At 46.4% G+C, this 15,748-nt stretch overlaps 1 protein-coding gene and 1 long non-coding RNA gene across 3 annotated transcripts; one reads left to right on the top strand and one right to left on the bottom strand.

Annotated features, from left to right (window-relative positions):
• LOC136792670 (uncharacterized) lies at window positions 1-14,661 on the bottom strand. Of its 2 annotated transcripts, XR_010836948.1 has the most exons (5): window positions 14,180-14,661; window positions 13,766-13,942; window positions 8,286-8,392; window positions 2,321-2,493; window positions 1-1,366 (listed from the first exon to the last, which is right to left on the bottom strand). It is a non-coding gene; the product is annotated as an uncharacterized lncRNA (long non-coding RNA). The 2 variants fall into 2 exon arrangements; XR_010836870.1 differs by lacking the exons at window positions 13,766-13,942; window positions 14,180-14,661 and having other exon boundaries at window positions 8,286-8,477.
• On the top strand, window positions 7,336-12,264 carry LOC131756026 (major histocompatibility complex class I-related gene protein). The gene is given in 6 exon segments (XM_059062779.1): window positions 7,336-7,592; window positions 8,276-8,547; window positions 9,917-9,936; window positions 9,938-10,106; window positions 10,901-11,002; window positions 12,224-12,264. Coding segments are annotated over 6 exon segments (723 nt in total). The 5' UTR covers window positions 7,336-7,473.
• Window positions 14,662-15,748: the final 1,087 nt, after the last annotated feature.

Raw genomic sequence — 15,748 nt, 5'->3', positions numbered from 1 at the left:
GACAGCCAAATTTATATTTATTGTGGAAAACCCTTCAAGAGTATAAGTACCAAATCACATTTTGTTACAACTTCAATGAATCATTTAAAAAGAATAAAATTCATAAAAATGTAATTCTTCTGGGAAATAGGAGAACATATGGTAATCATTGTATACAGAGAGTACTGGGGAAAAAAAAAACACCACCAGGGCACATTCATTCATTCTCCAAAGCTCTACACGGCCCACAGTGATCTCTTTGCTATTCCTCAAATACATGGAACAGGCAACTTCCTTGAGGACTCTGCCTTGTTGTTCCATCTGAAAGGTTCTTCTCCTATGACTCACTTCCTCACTTCATTCACATCTCTGCTCAGATGCCACCTGCTCAGAAGGCCTCTCCTGGTCCCTCTATCTAAAAGGTCAGCCCTCGTCACACTCTACCTCCTTTCCTTGCTTTTTTTCCTTTTTAAATTTGTTTTTCTCTTTTTAAACATTTTCTTTTCATTTTTTTCCCTTTTTCTTTATTATTATTATTTGTGTGTGTGTGTATTTCCTTTCCCTGCTTTATTTCTCTTCACAACTCTTATCAGCAGCTGATCCTGTATTATATCTTCACCTACTGCCGGTCTTCCTTCTAGAAAGGAGCTCAGAGGGCTGGGATTTGATGTGTTCATTGCCGTATCCCTAGCAGCTAGGACTGTGCCTACTGGAAGTTCAGAAAAGGATAAAACTTAAAAGAGACATTGGTAACCTCCAAAGGGTAGCCTCAAAAGAGTAGCTAAAGAGTCAAACTGTCACATTCAGCACTTCCGGGCCCTCGATGACTTCCTGTAGTGACAGGAGTTGTTAGGAGAGGGACTGGCAGTTCTTGATGCGTATAGAACTACCTATATCACTGCATAGTTTGAGAAGTGTCCAAAGGCCCTCTTAACTAAAAATATCACCCTCCACTTCTCCCCCTCATTCCCATGATGCCTGAAATTCCAGAGAGTAGTTCCCAGGAATCATAATCATTTTGACTGTATTAAAGCATCGGGCTACTTGGGAGGGCCAGCAAATAATTGGGACTTGGTTGAACTGGGTATCCAATTGGGACCCACAGCCAATTGTAGGAAGGTCTGGAGCCCGGGTCCCCAGGGACTGGGAAATCCAGCAGTGAGTCATCCTTGACACAAGGGGGCGGGAGAGAGCAATGGTGATCTGGGCGAGGAGCCTGAAACAGAGCCTGGGATGGGGAAGTGCCTCTGCTTCGGATCAGCTGGGCAGTCGAAGGCAAAGGGGCTTCTGGCCTGAGAGGTCAGAGTGTAATTCCTGGGTTCTCCACTTACGGATTCTAAGGATGATCTTGGGCAATTATCTTCAACTCTCTGCACCGATTTTCTACCTGTGAAATGGGAATTTTAAGACCTTTAAGACTCAAAAGGTTGCAGTGAGGAATAAATGTAACTCATGCTTATCAGAGGCTTAGCATGGTAACTAACACATGGCGGCATGTGCTCAAGAAGTAAGTGCGGTTCTGAGGGTTATGATTCAGATTTTGCTGCCCTCCATGGCTCGTGGAAGGCCTAACTTCATAGCAGGTTTTCTACCTCCTCCTTGTGGATCTCTTTGTGTGAGAGCAGGATCTCTCTCCTAGCTGGTGGAACACCCCATTGGTACCTCTTTTGGGGCACTTACTGCTTGCTGCCATGTGTTTGCCCCCATGGAGGAATACCTGAAAACACTTTATCAATTATTTTATAATCTAGTGTTTCACAGACTTTTGTCAAAACAGTCCAACTAGTTAATCTACAGGTTAAAGGGAACATAATATAGGATGTCAAGTCACTACTGCATTTGGTCTAATTGCTGTTGGGCTGTGTTGTTCAGGATTTTCAGCAATGTCTATCACAGGCTATTGGGACAGAGCAGCAAATGCTCTTTGAGAAGCAACTTGACTGGCCTGGACAGAAGACCAAATTCACAATTGTAGATTTCAGTTCAATAAGTGGATTGATGTTCATGGAAAGGGAGAGAAAAACCTAATTTCATAATTATTGCAGCAAGAAGAATCAGAAGGTTAGATTGAATCATATGAAATTGCCACTTTGGTAGATCAAAAACAGTCAAGTACAGGTCTTTTCAAATGATTCAACCTTCACAGTTCTTGTAGAAATCTAATCATCCAGGCAACATATCTATAGGATATAACTTATGACAAGGTCTAATGCGACATGAGAGAAAGGGTACCATGGACTTTCCCTTATTTTTTCTGTGACTCAACATCTGTCAACCAACTTCCCATCCCACCTGAGGTAGCATTTTGGAAGCCCAACTGAGGAGCAAGTGTGACTCATACCTGTGGACACATCAGATGGGTAATTGTATCCATGGCAAACGAAGGGGAGAGGGCTGTGACGTTCTGGAGCAGAGCCATGCCACGGCTGCATGAGGCTGGATGGGCAGATGACTGGAGGCCAGCCTTTTGGGGCAGAGCAGCCTTTGAAGTCAGGGCTGGCTAGTGGAGAAAAACTGCTCCAAAACCAGGAATAAGACTGAGATTGAGGTTGGAGAAAAGGACATTACACTGTCCTTGGACAGTATTGGCAACAGACCGTGTGCCTCTCTATTTACCTCTTATAAACTCTGGATAATGCAAATCTTTATGAAGTTACATTTTTATAAGAAAGCGAAATTACATGAATTGTAAATATTATGTATGGAGATAATGTCAGTGATACTCATTTAGAATAAATCCTCCCATTGAGCAGCAACGCCCCAAGTTGGTAATACTTTTTTTTTTTTTTTTTTTGCTTGTTGGCATCTACTAGGCATGTAGACCCCAGATGTCATAAAAGGAAACCCAGATTCCAAGGGAAGTTCTATACGTCAATAACACAGTCTCTTCTTAAATCCCTTCTTTGCCTGGAATTTGATTTCTATGAGGTTTTTTGCTATCAGTAACTGTGGAAGCCATTCCTAGCTATTTCTTTGCCCCTCATCCCCTCAGCTCCAGCTGCAGGCCTTATTGCTGCTGGAATGTGCCAGCTTGACCTCTCCTCAGGGCCTTTGTACAGGCCCCCCCTGCCTGCACTGTGGTCCCCACATGTCTGCCTGGCTCCCTCACTCCCTGCAGGTACTTGTTCAGAAGTCTCCTTCTCGGAGTGGTCTTCCCTAAGTATTGATGTTTAGAATTATATTGCTTAGTCCTCTTTGCAAATTTTTCTCCATTGCACTTTTTAAAAAAAATTTAATTTAATTTTTTTTTATGCAGCAGGTTCTTATTAGTTATCTATTTTATACATATTAGTGTATACATGTCAATCCCAATCTCCCAATTCAGCACACCACCACCACCACCACCCCGCCTCTTTCTCCCCTTAGTGTCCATACAGTTTGCTCTCTACATCTGTGTCTCTATTTCTGCCCTGCAAACGGGTTCATCTGTGCTATTTTTCTAGGTTCCACGTATATGCGTTAATATACAATATTCGTTTTTCTCTTTCTGACTTACTTCACTCTGTACGACAGTCTCTAGATCCACTGCACTTTTTAAACAACATGCTATATGTATTTATCTTATATTGTCTGCCTTCCTCCTCTCCTCCCATTAGGATGTAGGCTCCAGAAGGGCAAACATTTTTTTAACATCTTTATTGGAGTATAACTGTTTTACAAATTTTTATCTGTTTTGTCTGTGGTGTGCTCAGGGCCTGGAACAGCACCTGGCACAGAGGCGGTACTCACATGTTTGTTGAATACTCAGATGGAAACTAAAAAAGTGTGAGAACTAATGTTCCTGACTTTCTCTTCCTTTAGCCTCCATCTTAAAACAGTTGCATATCTGCATTTCTAGAGGTGGACAAATAGAACCGTTTGCAAAATCGGTTGCAGATTCAACCATATTACACCTTTTGCAGACTCCAGGCTGGATGTAAATTAGATTTCAGCTCTGCTCCCTTTATGAAAAGTATTTTTTAAAGTATAAGTTCCTGGGAATTCCCTGGTGGTCCAGTGGTTAGGACTCGGTGCTCTCACTGCTGGGGCCCCAGGTTGGATCCCTGGTCAGGAAACTAAGATCCCACAAGCCATGTGGCGAAGCCAAAATAATTTTTTTTAATTAAGTATAAGTTCAAGTTAAATAGATTCATACTCATTCCAGCATACTTAATTGTTTTGAAGGAGAGAAATAAAGTGTTTTGCCAACAATTTAATTCACAAATATTTATGAAGCACCTACCATGGGCCAGGCTCCCTATGCTAGGCCTTGTAGGAAATACAGAGGGAAGAAAGTAAGTCCCAGTTCTTTATTTTTTTGTTTGATTTATTAATTTACTATTTATTTATTTTTGGCTGCGTCAGGTCTTAGTTATGGCACGTGGGGCGGGATCTTTTGTTGAGGTGCACGGGCTTCCCTCTAATCGCGGTGCATGGGCTCACTAGTTGCAGCACGCGGGCTTAGTTGCCGGGCGGCATGTGGGGATCTTAGTTCCCCAACCAGGGATGGAACCTGCGTCCCCTGCACTGGAAGGCGGATTCTTAACCACTGGACCACCAGGGAAACCCCGCCCCATTTCTTAAGTACCTTAGGATTGAGAAGAGGGTGAGAGGTGAACAAAGACAAAGAGAATAGAAGGCAGAATATGGCAGCTGTTGTTCTGGGGATAGAATTTGTGCTTCTGCTTTACCCTGGCTCTTGTCTTCATAAGAACCAAGACTTCTATGATGATCTTATGTCCAACCTCAGAGGTTTCCACTGTGTTGCCTCCCCACCCACACAGAAAAGGAAAGGGGTGGGAAATAAAAAGTCCAAGCAGTACAGAGGGGCACTGGGGCCCTTATGCTCTGCCCAGGCCTCGGGGAGAACAGCCTCCATCTTGCCCAGCACCGCAGCCGACGTGCAGGATACAGCCTCCAGGGAGGGCCCACGGGGCAGGGGTGCCTGCTCTGAACCCTGCAAGCTGGCCCAACCCCAGCTAGAGGAGCAGGGAGGAAGGGGGGTTTGCACTGCTTTAACAGAACTGGTGCAATCAGTCAGAAGAAGCCCAGCAGGCCTGGTTTGGTCTCAGGGAATTCTGTCTCCCCTCATAATTGAGGTAAGAGTTCCCTGGCCTTGGGGTGATCAGTTCTAAAAGACAGGCTGCACGTTATGAATTCTTTCAGAAGCAGTTTTAGAAAAAAGAAAATTACAGACAGACTTGCATGCACAGAAGCTGATCCACCCATTTCATGAACTGGTTTTCTTTTAATTTGAGTTTTTCCCTTAAATATATATTTAAAATGAAGAGGAAGGAGTAAACATTGTGAAGTGGCATTCAGGCTGGGAAATGGGGACCTGACCCCCATCTGAGGCTCTCCACAGTGACAAAGCTTATGCCCGAAGATCCGAGTGCTCAGGGAGCTCACAAAGGGGACAACAGCAATGGGATAAGCTACCTGGAAAAAATTGGGGGAAGTGGTGTCTAGTCCAGCTATGAGACACAGGCAAGAGAAGCTGTGGATACTGCCCCAGCCTTTAGAGGGCCCCGCTCTGGCCCTCCCTTATCCACATCCTCCTCCACAGAGTGAGGGGTCCATGAGGCCAAGGGGAGGTGCTAGCCCCATGTCTGCACCTCACCACAGGTATCTGGAACCTGTAGTTTGTTGCCCAGATGACTTGGGGCTGCTTGGGTTTACACAGGGCTCTTCCTTGGGTCCATCCTCCTAAGGATGGACTATGGTGCTGGTGAGGCCTCTGCGAGCCCAAGAGGTGGCAAAGAGGCAGTGTTTATGTATGGAGACTGAATGAGACAGCAGGGGTGTCTACATGTGGGCACAAAGCCCTTAGCAGGGCTAGGTAGAGCTGGGGTAGGTAGAGAAGGAGACGGGTCTCAGGCCAAGGGCCAGAGGGAGGCCCACGTTCTCAGAGCCACCACAAAGTCTGAGATTTTTAAATTTGAACTTGGCCTTTGAGGTCATATGAAGGGATATTTGTCAAGGTAGGAGGATAGAACGTATTTAACAGTTTGTTAGCTTGATTTATTCCTTTAAAATATTTGGGTCTCTGGAATGTGTGCCTCCTTTGTCCTCTTGACTCAGCCATTGCAAATGTCAGTGCTGGTCCTGGGAGTGTCTTTGGAGATGGGTTTTGATGACTGGGGAGGATGTAGATGGGTCAGGATGGCAGGAAGTAACAAGACAAAAGGCTCAGAAGTGGGCATTTCCAGACAACAGGGAGCAGAGCAGGGAAAGAAAGCCACCATGCCGCATTCCTTCTCCCCTCCAGCTCTTCGGCAGGGCGTGGGGGCCCTTGGCCTTCTCAGCCTTGACTCTGCTTACCTCTTGGGCGTCATCTCTCCTCTCCTCTGTGACGCTCACTGTGCTCCAGCGTCCTAGGCCATTGGTTCCCACAGCGGGCCACGCTCTCCTATCCCCTGTCTGCACACATGGTTTCTACTCTACTCTTACTGTCCTCTCTCCTATGTCCCTTCCCAGCCTGTTGCATGCTCACCTCCTACCTGTCCCAGAATCTCCCCTGAGACATACCTTCTCTGGAAAGTCTTCCCTGAGGGCCCATGCCCCGCACTGACCCCATCACAACACCCATCCCACTACCTCAAAACTTCCCTGTCTGTCTCTATCAGCCTAGGAGCTTCTTTGTTGAGCTGAGAGAAGTTCAGTGCAGAGGCGGCAAAGTCAAACATTTCATGTTAGCCTACTTTTGACGCTTAGTGATTATTACAGTTCTTATAGTGATGTTTGGCCAGAAGAAAGAGTGAAGAAGGAAGAGGAAACTTGTTGATAGAGTTGGGTTGGCATAATAGGAAAAGCAATATGCTTTTTAAAAATTTTCCTCAGGAGGCCTGAGTCCTTATGTGGGTTCTCACTGTGGGTCAGTCAAGCAGACTGACCTGGTGTGTGTGTGTGTGTGCACATATGTACAAGCACAGCAGTGAGATGGAGGCCCTCATTTATCCACTTGGAGCCTCTGTTGGTGAAACATGGGGGTTGGGATATCAGGGTTTTCAAACCCTCAGTGTCCCTCAGACAGCTCTCCCCCAGGGGCCCAGTGAGTGGTCCTGGGCCCTTCTCCCACAGACCAGAGCACTCTACTTCACTTACAAGTTGAGTTACCTGTTAAAGTTCATCCTAAGGTTTCCAAACCTGAAAAACCAGGCTCCAAGTCTTGGTTAAAGCTCTAAAGTCCTTTCCAGGTCCCAGTTCCTGGGGTTCTGTGATTCCATAGGAGAAAGTATCAGCTGGGTCCCAGGAAGAATGGGTGCAACTGAACATGAAGGACCAACATGGGGATTCAATGGAATCCAGCAGTTTATGGATCTAGATCAGCCGTGACTCTAAATATCTGCCTTCTTTGCCTCTCTCCCAGGGACTCATTCTCTGAGATATTTTCACCTGGGCGTCTCAGATCCTGGCTATGGGATCCCTGAATTTATTTCAGATGGGTGTGTGGATTCTGATCCCATCACCGTGTATGACGGTGTCTCTCAGCGGAAGGAGCCACAGGACCTGTGGATGGTGGAGAACCTGGTGCCTGATCGCTGGGAGAGGTACACACAGCTGCTGCAGGACTGGCAGCAGACGTTCAAGGTGGAACTGAAGTGGCAGCAGCATCACTGCAATCACTCAGGTGGTGAAGGCAGCAGAGATGAATGCTTTCCATCTCTAACCCCCAACCCGGTAGAGGTCCCTGGGCTGACAGTGAATGTCAGCAGTTGCTGAGTTGCATTCTTTTGGCAAAGCTTGGACAATCTGGTTGATGGGGTTCAGTGCCTGCCCTCTGTCCTGTGCATCTTTCAAATTGTCTGTTTCTCCCCCAGGAGCCCTTGACCCCCATATCCCTGTCCCATTCACATTTAGGCTGCTGACCTGTATCTTCTCCTTTCTCCTCCTAAATTTGGTCAGCACATGTCTCATCTCCTGGTGGCCAGGCTTAGTGAGGTGCTTGCTTATGCGCAATGACTTACTAAATATATTAACTTTCCCAGGGGTATTTCTGGCTCCCGCATATCTCTCCCTTCTCCACTGCACTAAAAACTTTATCAGTTAGTTGTTCCCAATATAGGATAACTCCCAAGGAGGGAATTATCATAATCCTTTTGTATGCAGTAGGTACTCCGCAGATATCTGTAGATAAATGGGCTTACATCACAGGAAACTCCTGGCCACTCAGTGATGCCATGGCAGCCCTGTGCAGTGATGTATTGTGGGGTAGAAGATGTTTCCAGTCATGCCCCCTGTCATGTCACCTGGGCACCCACCTCCGCATCCCCATGTCAACCCCTCCCTTCCTGCCTGCATGTGTATTCCAGGGTTTCCACACTTACCAGAGAATGATTGGCTGTGAGTTACTGGAGGATGGAAGCACCACGGGATCTCTCCAATATGCATATGACGGACAGAATTTCATTATCTTCAGTACAGATACCCTCTCCTGGATGGCTATGGATAATATGGCTCACATCACCAAGGGGACATGGGAGGCCAGTTGGCGTGAGCTACAATATCAAAAGAATTGGCTGGAAGAAGAATGTATTGCCTGGTTAAAAAGATTTCTGGAGTATGGGAAAGGTACCCTACAAAGGACAGGTAAAGAAGAGGGAGAACATCTTGTCCTCATATCCTCAGAACCCATGGTTTTATATGTAACTTCCTCTCATCTAAGTTACAGCGACCCTATTCTGAAATCCATTTTGTTACTATCATGTTCTGTAACTCTCCACGAAAACTTTCCCTAGTTACTTTTTATCAGCATTTTGACAACATTCAGCAGTTCTTGTCTTGACAGAGTGGAGTACCTCCAGGGACACTTCCTTTTGTCGGGGGGGATCCAGTGAGACAAATCCTTCCACCTCCTGTCAATGATAAGTTGGGAAATACTTTGGGAGGGGATGCAATTCTTCAAGCTGTGTAGTAACCAAGGGCTCACACAACACCAGGATGAGTGAAAATCTGAAATCACCAAGAAGACAAACAGGGTCTTTGCTTTACTAAAGGAGTTAGGATAATATTCCTTTCAGGAAAACTCCTCTTTTGCATCAAAGATATGATTCAATTGGTCAACTTTTAGTTAACACAGGACTTTTCATGTACGATTTCTTTATTCAAAATGAATTACGTCTGCATCATGCTGTGGGAAACTCCCAGACAAAATGTGCCTTTTCCCGCAGGAGTGATTTTTAATGGTGGAGCTTTCCAGAGCTATGGCGGCCCCTCAGGGAGGCATCTGGGCCACAGGTATGAATATGGACTCTGTCCAAGTGCATCAGTTTTGGAGGCAGGTGACTGGAGTTTGTTTCAGTTGTCTCACTCACTAGCTGAATAACCATCTTAATTTTTTAAATTAATTAATTTATTTGTTTAATTTTGGCTGCATTGGGTCTTCGTTGCTGCTTGCGGGCTTTCTCCAATTGTGGCGAGCAGGGACTACTCTTCGTTGTGGAGCACGGGCTCTAGGCACACGGGCTTCAGTAGTTGTGGTACATGGGCTCAGTAGTTGTGGCTCGTGGGCTCTAGAGCACAGGCTCAGTAGTTATGGCGCATGGGCTTAGTTGCTCTACGGCATGTGGGATCTTCCTGGATCAGGGCTCGAACCTTTGTCCCCTGCATTGGCAGGCAGATTCTTAACCACTGCACCACCAGATAAGCCCCAACCATCTTAATTTTAATGGTTGCAGGTAACAGAAAACTACTCAAACTGGCTTTAGCACAAAGAATTTGTTGTTGTTGGCAAACCAGGGTTCTGGGTCATTCTTGGTTTTAGATGTTTCCTGCAAAGAAGAAAATTAATTGGGAAATGCATTTGCTGAGCTCTAATATTGTGTACTCAGTACATAAGATACTTCTGTTTAACTTGAACTTCTTCTTCCTAGAGCCCCCACTGGTCAGAGTAAATCGCAAAGAAATTTTCCAGGGATTGCAATTCTTTACTGCAGAGCTCACGGCTTTTACCCCCCAGAAATTTCCATGATCTGGATGAAAAAATGGGGAAGAAATTGTCCAAGAAATGGATTATGGAGACCTTCTTCCCAGTGGGGATGGGACCTATCAGACATGGGTGTCAGTTGAGCTGGATCCTCAGAGCAGCAACCTTTACTCCTGTCATGTGGAGCATGGCGGTGTCCACGTGGTTCTTCAGGGTTCCCAGGGCAGAGATGGGGTTGTGGCTGTCTTGGGAGTGAGACTGAGGAAAGGGGGTGAGCAGGAAGCATGGATCACTGCGTGCTTTAGAATGGGTCTGTTAAATCAGAGGTTCTCTCACTTTTTGGTCTCAAGCCTCCTTTACACTCTTAAAAAAGTTATTGAGGGCTTACCTGGTGGCGCTGTGGTTGAGAGTCTGCCTTCCGATGCACGGGACGCAGGTTCATGCCCCGGTCCGGGAAGATCCCACATGCTGCAGAGCAGCTGGGCCCGTAAGCCATGGCTGCTGAGCCTGCACATCCAGAGCCTGTGCTCCGCAACGGGAGGGGCCCCAACAGTGAGGCCCTGGGTAACCCAAAGAGCTTTTGTTTATTTAGGTTATATCTGTTTCTATTTACTGTATTACAAACTAAAAATTTTTTTAAAATTAGACACCAGAAACCACAAGCACATATTCCATTTGCTATCAGAGTGATGATGTCATTTCATATCACGTGGCCTCTAGAAAATTCCACCGTGTCCATGTGAGAGATGGAGATTTTTAAAAAGTGGGGGTGGAAATCATGAATTAGATCTCATGGACACCTTGATTGGGTCTTGAGGACCCTTGGGGCATTCGGACCATACTATGGGAACTGCTGTTCCTCTGTTTTAGACTATTCTCCACGGAGATGTGAAGTAAGAAGTGACACTACAAAAAATAGTGTTGGGCTTCCTGATGATTGCAGGTACAAAAGTTCCCAAATGTTAACATAGAAGAGGAGGAGCACTTGTGGATTTTTCCTTATTTGCTTGCTTTTAGAATCGGAAACTATGCTTCTGGCGATGAAAGCTGTTGGGTTCATTGTCCTCGCCATTGCCCTGTCTGGAGTTGGTGTTGCAGCCTGGCAAAGGAAGCCCTGAGGTGAGAGGCCTGTGGAAAGATCCTAGGAGTTGACAGACTGTCTCTCCACAGCTCCATTGAGTTTTATTTTCTGCACCTGCCACTCTAAGCTCCATTTAGAAATGGGTTGGGCCTCACTTTGCAATCACAGGACCCAGAACACCTCTCTCACCATATAGGGAACACACACCATGGCTGATGCTTGTGAGGAGAGGGGTCTGTTTCATAGGTGGTGCCTGACATCGACAAAGTAGTACAGTTCCTGTCCAGGTGGACAGTCCTCCTAGAAGTTGAGTTAGAGAAGATAACAGTGACATTGGTTTGTCTTTTTCTAAGCGATATTGTTATTATTAATTACTATCAACTTTTGAGGGAATTTTGTCCTTTGTTTCAAAACTTCAGTAAGCTTTCCCATTTTGACAAACATTATTCTGCTTCAATCATATGGAAGTCACTTTTCTTCTAAATTCATCTTTCAACCCATGAAAGGTGGAAGAGATACCTTTGGAAAATGGAATTCAGGGTAAGAATAAGGGGAAGGAGAAATGGGAGAGATATAGGCTCTTAGTACCTTGGGGAAAAAACTTCATTCATTCAGTAAACATGTGTTACATGCCTACTATGTTCTAAGCACTGTATAAATGCTGGGATATAGCAATGCAAAAGACAGACATGATCCCTGTTAGAGAGCTTACAGTCTAGTTTTGTAAGGTCATTCCCCACCTCTGGCCTCACTAGGTGCTCAATTGATCACAGCATAATATTGATGAGTCCTGGATAATGGGTTTGAAGCCAGTGTGGGACAGGAATTTGGCTTTGTTACACAGCCACAGACTTAAACCTCGATTCAGGTGATACCATGCAAAGCATGTTAATAGTTCAAAGTAAAACCAACCCTCTACTAGAAAATTAACTCAGAGTTAATGGGCCATTATGTTTTCTTTAGAAAGTATAGCACTAATCCCAATCCAGCAAGTGATAGCTGCTGGAGCAAAAATACCACTTTTTTTCTTTTTATACAGTGACACACCTCTCTCAAGAATGATACGCACCGTGAGTGCCTGCTTTTTATCTTGTGGAGTTTGTGAATGTGAGTTAAAGTTTGTCAAGTACTAAGAGAATCTTGACCAAGTAGGCTAAAAGTGTCAATGCCAGCTTCTCAGTCTTTGCTGAACATTGCATAATTTCATTTTGAGCTGTAAGGAAGAATGCACATATCTGACTAAAAACTTTTCCTTTCAGAGCAAAATGGAGTTGTCTACCTTCCTACACCAGATCGCTGATGGGAGATGGCTATTTTCCAGCTGTCTTTCCTCTAGGAACCATGGTCTCCTCTGTCCCATATGGACTCAAGTCCAGCGCTCAAAGCTCTTGACCACACCCACAACAGACATGGACATTATAGGATTAATTATTTATGGCAGACAGATAGGAGCTACAAAATGTTATTTTGTAGCTTTGGCTCCGAAAAGACTGTCAGCTATCAGCCTCTTTTGATGGACTCCTTCATTACACTTCCTCTAAATGTGGCTGCTCTCATGGCACAACACTTCCTTATGTCCCATTTGTCAACAATGGTTTGTGGGTAGATTAGAGAATCTCAGGGCTGGGAGAAAACTTCAATCCAGGGCCGGAAATGTCTTCTCCAATGCCTTTGCCTTGAGCATCTAGCCTCCACTTGAATTCCACCAGTGAACGTCACCTCACTACGTCACAAAAGGCCTTTCTCTTCTTTCATGAGAGTGTTGACTAGGCAAGAGCAGTGGGTGCCATGGTTGTGACCCTACAGACAGGTTGGATCACCCCATGAGAGCAGTCAGCCAGTCTCTACAACGGCCTGTGCACTGGTGGGATCATTTTACACCTTCCCTGGCCTGAGAGAAAGGAAAAGTGCCCTGTTCTTTTGCCAGGCAGCTCTGCCTGGTAGCTTGGCATCTTGGAAATATACCTGATCAGATCTGTGGAGGTGATCTCATTCTGTCTTTTGTAAGAAAGTAAGAAAAATAAGTATCGGACATTATCACCTTTAGTAGAAATACAGAGACTTTAACCGAATTGCTATCTTTTAATGTAAAAATGATTTTGTGTCTCAGAAGAGCATCCAGTTCTAACTTCTGTCCTTCCTCTATTGGCTTATTGTAGATGGGCCCGACTCACCTTTATACATGTGCTTTTTCTCCATACATCTGCCCTGGGAATAAATAAAAGCCCCACCGTGAGAATTAACATCCCCTTGATCCTCCTTACCCTTCCCAACCGCCTAAAATCCTCACCATCATTTACCTCTTGTCCTGCCCTGTGTAGCCACCGGTCCTTGGGTTGACCATCAGTTATACATTCATCTGTCCCACTTCACTGACTCTGTCTGACTGCCCACGTCAGCTCTGATACTCGCTTCAGTGGCCCCAACTTTGACAACTGACTTTGAACATGTATGTCAGACTTGACCTTTGCTTTCCCTTGACCAATGCATTTGCCTTCTGGCTTTAATCATCACAGCCACAGGTACAGACGCTCTCAGCGTGCTAGGGCTATTCCTTGCTCCACTGTCCCCACCTCCTTCCATGGTTGAAGCTCCCACACCGTGTCTCTTTACTGGTGCCCGCTGAGTTGCATAAGAGCAAAACTGTGTTTGTTTATTTTGCTTTTAGGGTTGCCACGGGCAATTGCCATACCGTCTTTTAAGCAGTGTTGCACTGTGAAGAGAGCAGCTTTATTTCTGGAATGGTTTCTTCTTACAATTAGAATAGTTAGGACTTAAAATATTTTTGGATGGACACTTACAGTGATTCAGATGCTGTATCTATATAAATGTCTTCTCCGACTGCCTGGTACTCTCATCAAAGACGTGAATGGGGACATCCGAAATACATCTACACGTGGAACTTCTCCTATAGAACAGCCACCGAACGGTGGCAGAAGACCTCAGATCTCCCCAAAGGCAAGAAACTCCCCACTTACCTGGGTAGGGCAAAAGAAAAAAGAATAAACAGAGACAAAGAATAGGGACGGGACCTACACCAGTGGGAGGGAGCCGTTAAGGAGGAAAGACTCCCACACACTAGAAGCCCCTTCGCGGGCGGAGACTGCGGGTGGCTGAGGGGGAAGCTCCGGAGCCGCGGAGGACAGCACAGCCACAGGGTGCGGAGGGCAAAGCGAAGAGATTCCCGCAGAGGATCGGTATCGACCGGCACTCACCAGACGGAGAGGCTTGTCTGCTCCCCCGCCGGAGCGGGCGGGGGCCGGGAGCTGAGGCTCGGGCTTCAGTCGGATCCCAGGGAAAGGTCTGGAGTTGGCGGAGTGAAAACAGCCTGAAGGTGTAGTGCGCCACGGCTGGCCCGGAGGGAGTCCTGTTGAAGTCTGGAGCTGCCGAAGAGGCAAGAGACCTTTTCTTCCCTCTTTGCTTTCTCGGGCTAGAGGAGAGGGGATTAAGAGCACCGCGTAAAGGAGCTCCAGAAACGGGCGTGAGCCGCGGCTGTCAGCAAGGACAGTAGAGACGGGTGTGGGACGCTAAGGTTGTTGCTGCCGCCACCAAGAGGCCTGTGTGCGAGCACAGGTCACTCTCCCTCCCGGGAGCCTGTACAGCCCACCACTGCCGGGGTCCCGGGATTCAGGGACAGCTTCCCCAGGAGAACGCGCGGCGCGCCTCGGGCCTGTGCAGCGTCATGCCGGCCTCTGACGTCGTGGACTCGCCCCGCCTCCGTGCCCCTCCCTCCCCCCCCCCCCCCCGGCCTGAGTGAGCCAGAGACCACGAATCAGCTGCAGCTGTTCCTTTAACCCCATCCTGTTTGAGTGAAGGGCAGACGCCCTTGGACGACCTACGCGCAGAGGCGGGGCCAAGTCCAAAGCTGAACCCCAGGAGCTGTGCGAACAAAGAGGAGAGGGGGAGGTCTCTCCCAGCAGCCTCAGAAGCGGCGGATTAAAGCTCCACAATCAACTTGAAGTGCCCTGCATCTGTGGAAAACCTGAATAGACAACGAATCATCCCAAGTTGAGGAGGTAGACTTTGGGAGCAAGATATACTATTATTTTACCCTTTTTCTCTTTTTGTGAGTGTGTATGTGTGTGCTGCTGTGTGAGATTTTGTCTGTATAGCTTTGCTTTCACCATTTGTCCTAGGGTTAGACCGACCCATTTTTCTGTTTTTTTTTTAATAGAAATTTTTCTTCTTAATAATTATTTTTTATTTTAATAACTATACTTTATCCTACTTTATTTTGTCTTCTCCCTTTCTTTCTTCCTTCCTTTCTTCCCTCCTTCCCTCCTTTCTTCCTTCCTTCCTCCCTTCTTTCCTCCCTTCCTCTCTTCGTTCCTCCCTTTCTTCCTCTCCACCTTCCTTCTTTCCTTTCTTGCTTTCTTCCTTCCTTAATTTCTTCCTTCCCTTCTTCCTTCCTTCCCTCCCTCCTTCCTTCCTTTTCTTTCCTTTCTATTTTTTCTCCCTTTTATTTTGAGCCGTGTGGATTAAAGGCTCTTGGCGCCCCAGCCAGGCACCAGGGCTGTGTCTCTGAGGTGGGAGAACCAACCTCAAGACACTAGTCCACAAGAGACCTCCCAGCTCCATGCAATATCAAACGGCGAAAATCTCCCAGAGATCTCCATCTCAACACCAAGACCCAGCTTCACTCAAGGAACAGCAACGAACACTGCTGGACACCCTATGCCCAACAAAGAGCAAGACAGGTCTACAGCCCCATCCATTAGCAGAGAGGCTGCCTAAAATCATAATAAGGCTACCAACATCCCCAAACACACCACCAGACGTGGACC

Source organism: Kogia breviceps, chromosome 1, assembly GCF_026419965.1.
Source record: "Kogia breviceps isolate mKogBre1 chromosome 1, mKogBre1 haplotype 1, whole genome shotgun sequence".
Lineage (NCBI taxonomy): Eukaryota > Metazoa > Chordata > Mammalia > Artiodactyla > Physeteridae > Kogia > Kogia breviceps.
This window is presented reverse-complemented; position numbering and strand designations above follow the sequence as displayed.